Source organism: Gobio gobio (genome assembly GCF_949357685.1).
Source record: "Gobio gobio genome assembly, chromosome: 8".
Lineage (NCBI taxonomy): Eukaryota > Metazoa > Chordata > Actinopteri > Cypriniformes > Gobionidae > Gobio > Gobio gobio.
This window is the reverse complement of record NC_137114.1, coordinates 15,575,298-15,591,992: the sequence shown is the minus strand read 5'-3', so window position 1 is coordinate 15,591,992 and position 16,695 is coordinate 15,575,298. Positions and strand designations below refer to the sequence as shown.

At 42.7% G+C, this 16,695-nt stretch overlaps 1 protein-coding gene across 1 annotated transcript; it reads right to left on the bottom strand.

Annotated features, from left to right (window-relative positions):
* Nucleotides 1-11,545: 11,545 nt before the first annotated feature.
* LOC307130306 (P2Y purinoceptor 14-like) lies at nucleotides 11,546-16,064 on the bottom strand (the record flags this gene model as incomplete). The annotated part of the gene is made up of 2 exons (XM_079823274.1): nucleotides 11,546-12,140; nucleotides 15,721-16,064. The coding sequence occupies 2 exons, from the start codon at nucleotides 16,062-16,064 to the stop codon at nucleotides 11,546-11,548; spliced, it is 939 nt and encodes a 312-aa protein (XP_079679400.1).
* Nucleotides 16,065-16,695: the final 631 nt, after the last annotated feature.

Here is a 16,695-nt window from a genome sequence, read left to right as displayed (position 1 = left end):
CACCCCAATCTCTCCATTCAGCTAGGTTCATCAACCATAACTCCGTCCAGGACAGCCAGGAACCTTGGGGTTGTGATTGATGATCAGCTAAAATTCACTGACCACATCACTGCAACAACCCGGTCCTGCAGATTTGCACTATTCAACATTAGGAAGGTTAGACCCTTCCTATCAGATCATGCCACACAACTACTGGTCCAAGCTCTCGTTCTCTCCAGACTGGACTACTGTAATGCTCTTCTTGCGGGCCTTCCGGCATGCACTACCAAACCCTTGCAACTGATCCAGAATGCAGCGGCGAGGTTGGTCTTTGGTGAGCCGAAGAGAGCACACGTCACGCCTCTCCTCATCAGTCTGCACTGGCTACCAATAGCCGCTCGCATTAAATTCAAGGCACTGGTGCTCGCCTTCAAAACATCCACTGGCTCTGCACCAATATACCTAAACTCGCTCGTTCAGACTTACACACCCTCCAGGAACTTGCGTTCTGCCAGTGAACGACGCCTTGTGGTGCCAAACCAGAGAGGCATGAAATCGCTGTCACGGACCTTTTCCTGGACCGTTCCCACCTGGTGGAATGACCTGCCTATCTCAATTCGTGCGGCCGAGTCTGTAGCCATTTTCAAAAAACGTCTAAAGACACATCTTTTCCAGCAACACCTGACCGATCGAGAATAGCACTTATCATTCTATTCATTGTCTGTCTGTCTAATTTATTTAAAAAAAAAAAAAAAAAATTTGTATACTTCTGTGCTAGACTAACTGAGACTTGTTACAGCACTTACATATTGCTGATATTGTTGCCCTTCGACTGCTCTAGCTGCTTCTATTGCCCCCATTTGTAAGTCGCTTTGGATAAAAGCGTCTGCTAAATGACTAAATGTAAATGTAAATGTGACCGGCGACAGCCGATGATGTCATCAGGGTGCGACCAGGAAGTATATAAGGGCGCCTCTGCCAACATGACACCGCTTCTTCGTCTTCAGTGACTGTCTGTCTGGTGTTACGAAAGCAAAGGAATCACGTTAGTAGGATGAAGTGCTCACAGAAGACGCGGCACTCTAGGAAGTGCGCGGATCCGTGTCCCAGGTATCTGACGCCTGAAGACACGCACAATCTCTGTGTGTACTGCCTGGGGGAAGAGCACGCGCGGGAGGTTCTAGAGGGAGCCTCTTGCGCGAATTGCGAGCGTTTTCCCATCCGAACGCTCCGCTCTCGCCTGGCCCTCTTCTCGAGGGAAGAGGGGCCAGCGTCTGGGGACGGTCCCGCTCACGCTGAGGCTGAGCGGCGACGTAGGTCCTGGGGTTCCCAGACGGACCTGGCTCGTCGTCTGGAGGAGGGTGTAGTCCTCACAGACGATCAGCCAGGTCGAGAGGGGCGGCTGGCGGGGGAGGAGTCGGATCTCTCCTCCTCGTCAGCCGATGCTCTTCCAATCGAGCAGAGAATGGCTGGGCAGGGTGGTGATGAATCGGTTGAGGCCGAACCCTCTCAGCCATCTTGCCCCGTGTATGCGGAGTTAAGGGAAGTTATGGAGCGTGCCACCAACAGGCTGGAGTTACATTGGCTTGTGAGTGCCCCTCCGTCAGCCCCGTGGTAGTATTACACCTAAGCATTCATATGGGAATAAAGCTTGTGTGTCGATATCATGGTGTGCCGCAGGAGAGCGGGTAAGTCCCCTATACATGGGAAATTATTTCATATTTTCTGACTTATGCTCCCTGCTGAGGGCTTCGGGGATCGCTGGATATGTTCTAAAAGGGCCTGTAGTTCCCCTGTTAGGTTGGCTAGAACGATTACCAGTTGCTTAAGCTCTGTATAATTGAGCTAATATTGCTAGTGGAGGCCAGGAAATGTTATATATACTACACGCTGTGTGTGCTGTATAGCCCTTTTTATTCCCAGTTCTAAAAGAACTAAGAAAATGCGTTAGAATTAGCGCTGGGAATTCTGCTCATTCCTGAGGGTTTGTAGCGAGATAAAAAAAAACAAAAAAAACAAGAGGGGCTCGTTTTCTGAGGAAAGGCTAGGCATTTTTTCTCCTAGTATTAAACTGCTAACTGGTAGCCGCCTCAGGGTAAGGCGGTCTGTTTGTTCTCTACATGTAAATTTCTGGAGAGTGCAGGATCAGACTATGCTAGAACTACAGTTAGATCTAGGACCAGATCTATGTAATGACTGGCACTTCTACCCGAGTGCCCCTTTTGCTATGGGCAATAGTAGTGGCCCTGTTTGGGATCTCAGGTATAGATCTAGATTGGCCTAGGCTTTCTAGGGATTACGGAGTCGAGCACCAAGAAGCGCTAGTGCTCCAGGTAGCTGTTCCTTTTTTGAACTTAGCGTTATTATTTGTCCCTAATGTAGCCTCCTCTTACGCAGAGTAGTCCGGCCAAGGCCCGCCCCCTTGCCTGCGTTCTGGGGCCTTTGCTAGTAATGCAGGTTGGTGCTGTGCAGAATTGATAGCGACTTAGCCAGTAGTCGTGGGGCAGGGTTAAGGTGTTTTTCATGCAAGTACGAAAATTCCGTATGCATAGCTCCACCCGGCCCTCCAGAGCTAGTTTTAGAGGCCGCCAGTTTTTTGGCAGGCGCTGGCCTTTTTTGTATATGCCCTGGCCAGTTGGTCGTACTCCCCTGACAAGGCAGGGTAGATTTGAGTACCTCCACATCCAGCTCTGTATCATTCTGCCTCACCCATGGCTCGGGTTGAGCAGCACTTCACAACCTTTTGGTTTATGTAGGTTTGGTCGTGAGCTCCCTTGTTGCCAGAGCATTGCCATGGCTGACGCCCTCAAACGGTATGATAGGCGCTATTAAAGCTAGGACCTTCATGAGGTGGGTGGCGTATGTGGTACTCCCCCCGCTTAGGGGGTACAAGGCGTTTGGTTTGCCGAGTACCCTGCTATGGACAATGTGATTAGGTTCCAGTGTTTGTAGGCGCTGCCGATAAGACTGCACCATTGTACAGTTGGCTCCAGAAGGAATTGGAGGCCTCCGGGATGGGTCACCCAGCTAGGCTGGGATGATTTTTTAGGCCTGCTGGCTGTGGGTAGCCAGCTGGGGCAGTCTTGGCAGTAGACTCCAGGTCAGGTGGTAGGCCTCAGAGTTAGGCCTCCTTGCGAGTGAGTCCCGACGTTTGGGGAGGTTGGCAAATTACTAGCTGCAACCTTGAACATTGGTAGTCAGCCTTGGTAGGCCTCTGCAAAGTTCGGCCCCTTGTGTATTGCGGTATATATTACTCCCCAACGATGTCGGTTTTCAAGTAGCAGTTTTCCCAACTATAACCCTTGTCAGCAGTTGGATGTTTATTTTTGTCAGCCAGCAGAGAAGCTACTGTCAGCCCAAGGTTATAACATTGCAGTTTTTGACTCCTGTCACCAGGAAGCTGTCCCTGCAGGCCTGCTGTGAGGTGGTAGGCCCCATTAGGCCTCCCTGGAAGCAGGCTCCCATTCGCCAGTCGCTGTGTCAGCTAGCATGGGCTGCTAAGCTGTTGATGGGTGGTAGGCCGCACCAGGCCTCCCTAAGACTGGTCGTAAGGTAGTAGGCCTCACCGGGCCTCCCTAAGGGCATGTTCCTGGGCTCCAGTCACCTGAGAAACAGCTAGCACGAGTCGCTATCAGGTAGTAGGCCTCACTAGGCCTCCCTAAGGCTTGCTATCAGGTAGTAGGCCTCACTAGGCCTCCCTGAGGGCGAGTTCCTGGGTTAGGATGCTCGGGTAGTCAGCATAGCTTGCTATCAGGTAGTAGGCCCCTCCAGGCCTCCCTAAGGCTTGCTATCAGGTAGTAGGCCTCACTAGGCCTCCCTGAGGGCGAGTTCCCGAGTCAGGTTACTCGGCTAGCTGGTGTAGCTTGACCTTCAGGTAGTAGGCCTTCACTAGGCCTCCCTGAGAAAACGAGTCTCCGTTTTCCAGCTACTTTGACAGTCGGCTTCAACTGCTATCAGGTAGCAGGCCTAGCCAGGCCTCCCTCTAAGCGAGTTCCTGATCATCTCAGGCTTCTCTGGCATACACTAGGCCTCACTAGGCCTCCCTAATGGGTCTTTGGTTCTCAGTACAAAGACTATTAACTGGCATGATGCTGACAGGTAGTGGTCACCCTAGTGCGACTGGTGTCGCTTCTGCTACTTGATCCCCAAGGAGGGGATTTCAGCCTGCAACCTGGTTTACCTACTGGGCAGCCCCCTTTAAGCTCCCCTCCTTTCGGAAGGGTCATATTTGAGCCAAGGCTGCCTGGGCCTGATCGGGTGGTCGTAGGCCCCTAGGGTGGCCTCCCAATTAGATCAGTTTTTGGGCCAGTCTGGCCTCCTGAGTGTTTCTATCTGATAATAGCTCAGTAGATCCTAGGATTGAGCAGATTACTCCCCTCGATGGCAAGGGTAGAAAGCGCTAAGCTGAGTGCTGCTCTCCAGGATTCCCGTCTCTGAGATCCGGTCCGAGGAGGCCACTGCCATTCTGCAGTGGGACTGGATGCCTCCTCAGGAGGCGAGTGTCCAGAGGCTCTGTTATCGAACAGACAGGGATGGCCCGGCTGAAGTGCCCGTTGAAAAAGGCACCAAGCTAGGCCTCCTTGGTGGCGGTAGTGGCTGGCTGGGGCGCCCTAGGGCCCCCTAGCCACATTCCCTTAAAGGAGCCCCCTTCTTTCGAATGGGTTGGATCTGGGCCTTTGAGCGGCCTGGGTAGAACTTCTCTAAGTGTTCGAAGCTTCCTACTCAGGCTTATAGCTTGGGCTATGACCGTAGGGAATGCTGTCACTGACAGCCTTATGTGACCAGAGGGGGAGTGGTTCAGGCATTTCAGTTGAATTTGTTTGTTCTGACAGTTGTCACTGCCAGTAGGCATGCACTCCCCTCGGCATGGCGGCGTTGGTATTTCGTTCCCCGTAGCGTCAAGCTGACGCAGCGCGAGTTCCCTTTCGAAAGGGAACGTCTCCGGTTACGTATGTGAGAACAGGGAACGAGACGCTGCGTCGCTTTGCCATGCCTCAGGGTTTGCCTGCCGGACAGTCCCTGAAGACGAAGGGCGGTGTCATGTTGGCAGAGGCGCCCTTATATACTTCCTGGTCGCACCCTGATGACATCATCGGCTGTCGCCGGTCAGTAGGACTGATGTGATTTGATTGTAGCTCAGACACCTGTCACGCTGAGAGGCGTTCCCCGTAGCGTCAAGCTGACGCAGCGTCTCGTTCCCTGTTCTCAGGGAACCTAGGTTACATACGTAACCGGAGACGTTTTACATCGTTTATGTAGGCTATAGCCTGCGTGCACGTTGAGAAGTAACTTACAGTTTAAAAGGCTAACACAGAGGACGCCATAGTTTTTATTGTTAATAACTGTGCTAAATGTAGAATTCAGGTCTGGCCATCGGGAGTAGCGGGCAAAACGGTGGCCTGGCTACTTATTTCGCCCGCTGCTTTGTATTTATCTATACTTATTTGTTATTAGTGCACGCACGCACGCACACACACACACACACACACACACCTACTTTATTATATTGATGCATGCCTCGATGTACCCGAATGATTTAAGGACTCGCCATTTGATAATTAACTGATACAAATTATGAATCCGCTACTCTTGACTTGCAGCATATCATTATATAGCCTACATATACATAGGCATATCAAAGCCTATCATTCTCGGCTAACGGCTTGTAATGAACCGAGTTAATGACTGCTAAATTTAAGGGCAAGAGAAGATGTGAGAAGCAGTATATGAAAAGTTCAATGTTGCCGTGGAAACGAAGAATGATGATCACTAAGTGAAAACATTGGCAAAAGAGTTTATTTAGGCCCAAATATTTTGTATGTTTGCATGTAGGCTAGGCTAAGATGTGAATAAAAGCTAACAAAAATTTGCTGAACTTTATAACTTTAACAAAATTACAAAGAAAGAAAAAGTGAAAAGACAGTCACAGACATAGGCTACCAATTCAGATAGATTTAAAAAAAATTGCCTTATGTAAATATTACGGTGACGCATTGCTGCCACATACATATTTTTTTCACTCAATTATGTCGTAATAACGAGATCTTATGTCGTTAAAACGACATCTTTTCTCGTAATAACGAGATCTTATGTCGTAAAAATGACATAATTTTCTCTTAATAATGAGATCTTATGTCGTTAAAACGACATATTTTTCTCATTAAAACGACATGTATTTTCTCCTAATAAGGTGTTGTATAGTGATGTGTGTATATATGTCTTTATCCACATCAGAGAATGTATTTAGCCCATACCTTTGTCACACTTGTTTGAAAGCAGAAAAATAGGCTCTTCCGCTGCCTGTATCAGTAGCAGTGCCAATAGCACGAAATTGTTGGAATTTACTGATTGAAGCCTGCAGTTCATAACAGCCATGGGTAGCAGGTGCCATGGATCACTGATGACAAGCGTGTAACTTTAACCTAGTAATGATGGACCCCGGTGCAGCCACAAATATCATAACTGTCTATAATAGGCCTACTGTAATTAAGACATATATTAAAAAAATGTATTAAAAACAGAAAGACGCTATTTCAGCCTTAGGCTACTCAAAGGCCGCGGAAACATGGCCAGTGGGTTCCTTACGCATGTCAATCCATTCCCGGTGTTCTTGGTTTGCTTCTTATGTATTAAATATACAGGCAATTAGATGAAACCTTGATCAAAATTAAAATACAATTTATAGAAAACGCAATTCACTTTAAAGAAATGATTTCTGCAAAACAACACTCAACAAAAATCATGTCTGACCACACTCCATGTTTCCAGACATATTGCGCGTCTTATAGCCTATCTTACTCATGCCTATCTTACTCATGCCGACGAAAGCGCCCGCAAATTCTTTAATATTTTTCATTTTTGCAGTTTGTTTTACCACTTCGTTATTTTGGCTCGGAATTTCGTTTGTTGGAAATATTAACTGAATTTAGAAATTAAATTTGAAATTAAAAACTTTGCGTTAATAAACAAAATACATTTTTAAAGCGTTTGGAGTGGAGTAGGCTAAATGCAAAACGTAGCCTATTTAGATTCATAGTTAGGCTATATGTTTAAATATTGTGTTAGCCTTTTAAACTATAAGTTACTTCTCAACGTGCACGCAGGCTATAGCCTACATAAACGATGTAAAACAGTCCGCGACCTCCCCCGCTATATGGCACAGTCCACGTAAAATGGGGAAAAAAATAGAGGGAAAATAAAATCGGTTAGATTTCAATTTATTCAAAAGATAATTTCTTAAGTCATAATTTAGCAAAAGGAAATTTTAAAAAAGGAGAGAAAATGGCAAAAATCCACTGATGAAGTAACCGAGAAAAAGGAAAAAATGGACGTTTGTTTCAATATTTTATTTTTTGCATTTGTACTATATGGTCTGAAAATTGAATTTTTGTCCTTTCTGGAGCTTGACTGTGTGAATGTATGGAGAAAAGCTTAGACATTCTGCAAAAATATTTGCTTTTGTTTTCCAAAGGAAAATTATATTTTGGAAAAACATGGCAATATGACAAAATTTCCATTTTTAGTTATTAACAGATCCTCCAGATTCACTAACAAGAAAACAAAATATATAGAACATACCAGAGTTCAACTTAAAAGTGCCATGTTTAAATTTAAACAGAATAACTTAAATAAATTAAAGTAACAAATACTTTGCAAATTATTTTTACAAATCTAATAACATTAGAGTATAAAATACAACTCATTTACAAAATAACATTTACCCCTTTACAGTTGTCTGAAGAGCTTTCCTGATGTATTATTAATAGCTCTCCATGTGAGGATTCAGTGGGAGTTCAAAGGGGACTTAAATATGGATGTTTTGTTTGACAGGCACAGTTTAAGCTGGTTTCCTCTCTCACCCCTTGCTGAGCACTGTGGAATATGAGACTTTAATAAAACTGCATCATTTATTATTATTATTATTATTATTATTATTATTATTATTATTATTATTATATATTTACAGTGGTGTCCAAAAGTTATGTCTGTAGGGGATATTTGTTTTTAATGAACCATTGTTTGATTGATTTTTAAGTTTGATTAAACCATCAAAATATTATATATATAATTTAAATGTTTTAAATATGAGGGAAGAACAAAACACTAAATGTGGTTAAGGTATGTAACTGACAAAAATATTTGGCGAAAAAGGGCAATCTACAGCAACAGGTTTTATTTTCCAATATGCAATTAAAAATGCATAGAAACACAAAAAGCTCCCAGCAAAACGCATACATTGACTACAGCATAATCAGTTTTTAATGTTTAGTTGGTTCTCTCTTGTTTTTGCATGTTTTCATAATTCCATTGTATGACACACTGGTCAAAAATGATCTCAATTTGTCATGTTTCATTGATTTATCACAAATAGAACTATTAAATCCAAGAACATTTTTAATACTATTTGAATAAAGGGTGATTATGTCCATTTTCATAGGCTTGGCATCATGTTCTGTCACCAACTTTCAGCAGAGTCAATAGCTACAGACCTCCAAACTTCGTGTGGCCTTCAGATTAGCTCAGTGCGTAGAGAGCTTCATGGATTGGGTTTCCATGGCCGAGCAGCTCATCAAAGCCACGGATACAGTGGTGTAAACAACGTCGGATACAGTGGTGTAAAACACGCCGCCACTGGACTCTAGAGCAGTGGAGACGTGTTCTCTGGAGTGACCAATCACGCTTCTCTGTCTGGCAATCCGATGGATGAGTCTGGGTTTGGCAGTTGCCAGGAGAACGGTACATGCCTGACTGCGTTGTGCCAAGTGTAAAGTTTGGTGGAGTGAGGATTATGGTGTGGGGTTTTTTTTAAGGGTAGGGCTTGGCCCCTTACTTCCAGTGAAAGGAAGTCTTAATGCTTCAGCCTACCAAGACATTTTGGACAATTTCATGCTGGGGACGGCCCCTTCCTGTTCCAACATGACTTCGCACCAGTACACAAAGCAAAGTCCATAAAGACATGAATGAACAAGTTTGGTTTGGAGGAACTTGACTGGCCTGCACAGAGTCCTGACCTCAACTCGATAGAACACCTTTGGGATGAATTAGAGCGGAGACTGTGAGCCAGGCCTTCTTGTTCAACATCAGTACCTGACCTCACAAATGAGCTACTAGAAACACCCTCCTAAACTGTGGAAAGCCTTCCAAGAAGAGTTGAAGCTGTTATAGGATGCTTTCACATCTGTGGTTTGGTTCATTTGGTCTGGACCAAGGGCAAAAAATTTATACATTTTTAGAATTTTTTAGACGTTTTGGTTTCTTTTCACACCACACTGATTGTTCTGGTCCCTATCAGTTGATGAGTTGTTGAAATCTAGTCGCTGGCCAGATGTGTCCAGGAAAAGCCAGAACACAGTATGCCGCTTTTGTAAGTCATACTATGGAGAGATGAAACTTGTGGAGTTCATGCAACCCAAGTGCTGCTGTCATTAAAGTGCCCCTATTATGCTATTTTAAAGTTTCCTAATTTTGTTGTCTCCAACAACAGGTTTACATGCATCAAAGGTCAAAAAACGGTTTCATTTTCTCATAATATACATTGCATATTATGTGGGAACTGTATCAATAACAGTGCATACGTTAGCCCAGCTGATGCAAACATTAACGTTTGCAAAACAAATCTTGCTCCATCCTTTTTCTTTACTCAAAGTAGTAGTAAGAATGACAGTCTGCATTAATAGACACCGTTTTAGGTAATACTGCAGCCCACAGCTGATTTACAGTAGTATTTCAATAAGACAGTAATAACGTGAGTCAGCCGGTTAGCCAGATACTTACACGGCTGCAATAAAGGTTTTTACTAGCAGGACAGTTCGAATCCAGTCGGCTGTGAGAAAGTGAAAATGGAACCCGTGAACAGAAAACGTGTTGTTTGGCAGTACTTTCAGTCAAAAGAATGCGATTCAAGTTGAGCTACATGTTCAATTTGCAATGCCGATTTGTCTCGTGGTGGCAAGGACCCTAAACAATAGCCGCTTTTAAAACCTTTGTGTATGAAACATCCGAAAGAATACGAGTGGTGCATGAGGGAATCTACAGACAGCAGCCAAATGCAGCAACTTCAGATACGGCAAAGGAAGGACAGTCATCCTGGCATAATGTTCCCTATTCTTAATTCAAATTAAATTAAATTTAAAATACACTGCTGTAGGGATGCTCATTTGGTTAATTTTCCCAACTGACAACCGCTGCTCATCATCCGATTATTAACCGTTAACCGATAAGATTATAATATTGAATTGCCATTAAATAAAAATACGATTGACGAGTGTCTGTGACCCGTTAAAAAGACACCTTTTTTTCACGGGTTTATTTTACTGTGCAAACATCGGCATACAGATCAGATAAAATATAAAGAAAAAGAATAACATAAATAGGCCTACACTAAATATTTTTCTCTAAAATAATTACCAAATTAAGATGACAAAACGAAAATACACTGAATCCGTTTGAAGCTTTGAAGAACCAGAATAGTTTTTTTTGCCAAATAAAAATAGCAGGCCTACCTCAACCCTCACCTTGTATGGTTTTTATTTTTTGTAAAGTAACATGTCTACGTGATGTGGGTTAGTCTGGAGCGCAGCCTGTTGACAGAGAACACCCTCTGAAGCCTTTATACTTTCGTCTGTCTCCGCAGCGCGAGCCTCTTCTGACTGAGCGTTCTTTGAAACGTCAGAGGGCGACTCGGGGTAATTGTTCTATAAACCATCAGGAAACAGCGGCGAGAAGAACATACGTGACAATGTTTACTTTAGTAAACTTGACCAAAACCACACTACGAAAAGCCTTAAACAAGGCTTCAGATGGCACTGATGTCCCGGGAATACAGAGATAATGCCTCGTTAGAGTGGCCAGCCTCAGGAAGCGCCTTTCATTGGCTTTCCACCAGTCAGGAGCTTGTACTACTGCAATAGCATATTTTGCAATAGCATATTTAATACTGCATAGCATATTTTGCAATATGAGCATCCCTACACTGCTGTGGACGTTGTTTATTTCATTAATGTGTTTACTTTGATAATGGACTGAGGATGGGAGTAGGATTCGGTATTTGGTTTCGGATTCGGCAGAATCTTAACCAGTGGATTCGGTATCCAGCCGAACCCCAAAAATCTGTATTCGGTGCATCCCTAGTAATGTCACAGCGAATTGGCTTGCGACTCGTTTGAAAAACGATTTGTTTAATTGACCCAGAATCGACTCTTACTTTTGAGAGATAATAACTTTATATACGGCGCACTTTCAGATTTAAAACTTTGCAGGATGTTTTCATTCACTTAGAACTATGTTACACACTATATGAAAGGTAATTTTCAAAAATCCATAACAGGGGCTCTTTAAAGCAATGAAATAAAATATTGGGGATGTGAACCTGTTCCCAGCCAACATTTCATGGTGGGGCCAATGTAGGCACAATATGGGCCTGAGGTATGGGCCCTACATGAGTTTGTCCATAGATTTCATCTCATGCCCTTATCCTGCCTACACTGGCCCCACCATGAAATATTGATGTAGTTGTGCAGTTCGCTAGTGGTGCAGAAATCACACATTTCACCTTTAACTCAACTTACTAGTTCCTCTGTTGAAATCTTTGAAGGTTAACCCTGAAGGTCTTGCAAAAGACAAAGTAAATAAGTGGATCCAAGGAGACATTTAGTACTGCAAGCAGGACGGTCAGCTCCTTTAGGATGTTGAATGCCTGAGCTGCTGTACAGTCCTGCAGCAGGGGACGGATGAACACGTACGGCAGTCTCACCATATGATAGGGCACGAAGCACACACAGAAAACCAGCACCAGTACTCGCATGTTACGCTTTGACTTGCTGAGCTTAGTGTTCCCAGGCTGCTCCGGCAAAGTGCGCTGAGCTTGACGAAGCTTCTGTACAATCACCCAGTAAAACAGAATGAGGGATACCAGAACAGAAAAAAACATTAAAAAGGCAGCGATATGCATGACTAAGTAGATCCGTTTCAGCAAGCTGTTATGAAAGCTTACACAGCTGAAACCACTGTGGGGAGTGTTTTCTTTATCAGTACTGACAAAAACAACAATGTAGACACAAGCAGAGCACCACAGGAGAGCCCAGGTCACTATGCAGATGTAGCGGGTCGCGCGGACTGTTTGCAACATGTGAGTCTCCAGTGGCCGTACAATCTTCATGTACCTGAAACAAAGGAGCAAAGAATTCAGAGAAGGCTTTCAAAATACAGGAACAGGGTTTGTGATATCTGTCATTCAAAAAAAATTATGAACAACAAAATATTAGTAACTGATTATGTTTCAGTCAATGTAAACTTTTTCCTGTTTTTGGCCCCTTCTGTATATTTTATACTTATTATATATTAAAATATATATTGAGATACATTTTTACTTTGTTTTCGATTTAATTATGTTCATAAAATTACATTATCATTACATATGTAATTTCAATGTGATATAATAATAATTATAATTAATAATATAACTGTTATTATTTTATAGTTATTATTTTACAACTATTATTTTAATTAATATATTTAAATTTTATAAAAAATCTATTTTTTTCTTTTATTGTAGTTAAAATATGGTTTACTGTTTGTTTATTTATTTATTTGACAATGTAGAATTGGTCATTATCCCTCACTCAAAGTATTCAAATTACTTTCATCTTTCTGAAGCCATATTTTAGGGAGCTGTAAATTTCGCAATACAGCGGGAAACAGTGCGTGCAATCGCACATTCAAGCTTTCTCTTCGGATCAGAGCAGTTGTTGTTCTGTTGTTGTTGTTCTGCAGCTTCCTCTATCTCTTGGTCCCAAGAGGGCGTAGATGGCAGTGTGCAACGCTATGCCTTGCCACTCTCTTCCCCCTCTCTGCGCGATGCGATGCCTTGTCATGCACCCTGTGCCCAACTGTGGAGCGTGTGGAGGTAACTGTGGAGGTAAGTGTTGCACTGCACACTCAGACCCCACTCTGGGACGCGATACCTTCCAGGGTCGTGTCCCTGTGCTCCACCTTGCTGCCACCGCTTGTGGGAAACTGGGAAAAGAGCAAACTTGAGTTGGACTTGGTCAACCTGATAGCACGTTTCACAATCAAACCTGCTCAGTCGGTGTTGAATTGCCTGAATTCATTAAAGGCTAATTATTTCAGAGGCTCCTGGGGCATATGGCATCCACAGCCGCAGTCACGCCACTCGGGTTGCTTCATGTTAGTCTGCTTCAGCACTGGCTTCACGGGAGAGACCCGAGATGGGCATGGCAACGCAGCACAAACTGGGAGATAATCAACCGGGCTTGTCACCAAACCTTCTGCCCATAGTCAAACCTTGCATTTCTATGGACAGGAGTTCCCCTAGAACAAGTGTCCAGGGATGTCGTTGTTCCAACAGATGCCTCCACCACTGGATGGCATGCCATGTGCAACAGGTGTGCAGCATCAGGCTCCTAAACAGGACCTTGACTGCACTGGCACATCAACTGGCTCAAGTTGCTAGCAGTATGTCTTGCTCTGCACCACTTCAAAACGCTGTTACAAGGCAAGCACGTACTGGTCTGGAAGGACAACACTGTGCCCGTTGCATATATCAACCATCAGGGTGGTTTACACTCCCATCACATGTCACAACTTGCAGTTCCTTCAGTGAAGGAAAGCCCAGTTGGTCAGCCCCTCTGCTAGGCTAGGTGCCCATATGTTGTGATTCCTACGCCGATGATTCATATACTGTTTTCTTCCACGGTACAGCTTCCCTGTCGGTTATATAACAGGCAGGGACCAGAGACCTTCCATATGTAGCATTGCCCTAATGGTCCCAATTTGTCAGTCGTTCTGACGTAATGTCTCCGTTTCCTCCAATCAACAAAGGTTACAGAGACCTAGACGTTGTTCTTGCTTTGGTTCAGCAAGAAAATATTTCCAAACCATTGAGTGCATTTCTCAAAATAATTCGTACAAACAGCACCACACAATGGACTATAAGCAAAAGCCTGTAACTTGCTCAAAATCCTTAGTTCATCTCTCAGAAGTTATGTCAATGAACATATCAGTGCCATCAGAATGACAAGTTCTTGTGTCATTGATCACAAATAAGATATTCAAAATGTTAATATAACAGTGTACTCTGTCAGTATTTTCAGATGAGAACTATAGCTACGATTTTAATGACAATGATTGAAAATGCACAATACTGAACTTTATCTGCATGGCATGAATAAATTGTAACAATACAAATTGACATAGTAGTCTACTCTATGTGGGATATTAGTGCTGTCAAAATTAGCGAATTAACGCATGTGATTAACCAATAAACCATTCAAACGCGACAAGAAAAAAAGAGAACGCTTTGTCTATGAATGTCCTTATACACACAACGCACAGAAAGACTTTATATAGCCAATAGTTTTAAACTTCAACAGAGTACCCGCCTTCAAGGAAGTTAACGCTTGTCAATGGAGAGTGGCCAGACTCTCTGTACAAATTAAATGTACGAGAGTCTGGTAGGACCAGGCTAAGTTTTGTAGAGTTTTCTCATAAGATCAGTCTTAAATTAGTTAAATAACATCTTAAATAAACGTAAAAAGCTGTGTGAAAATGAGATTCGTGTGACAGTGCATCATATCTGCATGATCCAGAATGCAGCGGCACGTCTGCTCTTCAATGAGCCTAAAAGGACCCACGTCACACCACTCTTCTTCTCTCTGCACTGGCTACCACTCGCTGCTCACATCAAGTTTAAGGCGCTGACGCTTGCCTACAGATCCACCACGCGCCCAGCTCCTGCATACTTTGACTCGATTCTACAAATCCACACCCCCACCAGAAGCCTTCGTTCAGCTAAGGAGCGAAGGCTTGTGGTACCATCACAGAGAGGCAAAAAATCCCTTTCCAGAACATTTTCATTCAACGTTCCCAGCTGGTGGAACGATCTGCCCACCGCCATCCGAAATGCTGATTCGTTGACAACATTCAAAAGTCAACTAAAAACTCATCTCTTCCATGAGCACTTAACCTCTTAAAAAAAAAAAAAAAAAATCTTTCCTTTCCTCTTTCTCCTCCTCTTTCCCTCCCTACTCTAGCCTGTGCTACACTGAGAAATGTACACGGACTAAGTATTTCAGGCACTTGTTGCGCTCACTCGACTCTTCACGACCATTCGCTTATTGTACCCCCAAGTTGTAAGTCGCTTTGGATAAAAGCGTCTGCTAAATGCATAAATGTAATGTGTAATGTAAATGTAAATATCTGCTTCAAGTTTGGCAGTGGCAGATCTTAAAGTCATTAATGTTAATCAAAGAACAAAGGAAACAGAAAATGTTTTGCCTTTAATAATAAATAAATAAAATAAAAATATATTAAAAATATACAAATAAATAAAAATTAAAATTATTATAAATTATTATTTATGCAGTGCAGACTTTTTTGATAACATTATTCTGTAATTTCTGTTACTACTATTTCTATCAATTTCTGTATATTTCAGAGCACAGGTAAATATGAGATTTATTATAATGGGTTAATGTGAAGATTGTTTTAAGTTTATGTTTACAAAAATCAATTTAATAGAGACATCAGTAGCAGTATTAGTATCAGTGATACTGGCCTTTATTCATAAAAAGTAAAAATACTTGAAGTTGTTCATACATTAATTGGACTAACTGTGAAATTATTAGAGTATAAAAATATGAAAAACTTGTGCGATTAATTTATTATTTTTTGATGGATGGATGGATGGATGGATGGATGGAAAAAAATAAATAACATACATACCTGTTTGCAGCAATGTAGCCCATGAAGAGAATACTGGAGTACATGTTGAGGTAGGAAGCTGGAGCACTAAATTTACAGTAGATAAGCTGAATTTCCTCTGAAGTGCTCGCATATTTGGCAATGCGTAATATCAACAACAGACAGACAAACAAGTCAGCTATTACCATATTCTTGAGATAGACAGTGATGCTGGACTGTCTTGTAGCTTTACAAAAATACACATATATTGCAATGCTGTTGAGTGCCAGGCTTGCCAGAAAAATCAGAGAGTATACAGATATAAAGAATACACGAGCTGGCATTTCACAAGATCTTTGAGTTGAATTGGTTGTGTTCTGTTCCATGATCGAGCTAGATGGTGACCCAGACATGAGACAGATCTTTATCTGCTGGAAGAGAGGTTGAATTTTACTATACAAAATGGGTACATTTTCCAAAATACCACTGCCATTACAATAACCATTAGAATACAGAAGGCGGTCTGGCGGAAGCTAGTTATTTTAAAATATATAGGGTAAGTGTAACTAAAAACATATATTGCACATTGTAAGTTCATGTTAGTTAATACATCTTTATTATAAAGTGTTATCAAAATACCTTAGTGCTTAGTGCACTGTAAAAAAAATTAATAAAAATAATTTTGAATTGACAAAATTATCAGGTTCATGTTTTGGGAGTAAGAAAAATCAGCATACAAGTGGTCTATATGGCTTTCATTTGTGGGTGGACTGGTTCTTTAAAGCAAAGAATACACAATGCTTGGCATAGGGCTGGCGGCATGCTAATACCAAGTGCATCAGACATCAGAGAGCAGAAATTCCAGGATTCTCTAGCTGCTTGGAGCATACAAGCCAAGCAGCCAAGAAGGACAAGAGAGATCTATGGTTGTGGTTTTCTAGATGTGGTTTTCTTTGACCTATAAATTTGGCTCAGTTCCTTATAATCTTCACTGGGAATCTTTCAACTTCTTCCACG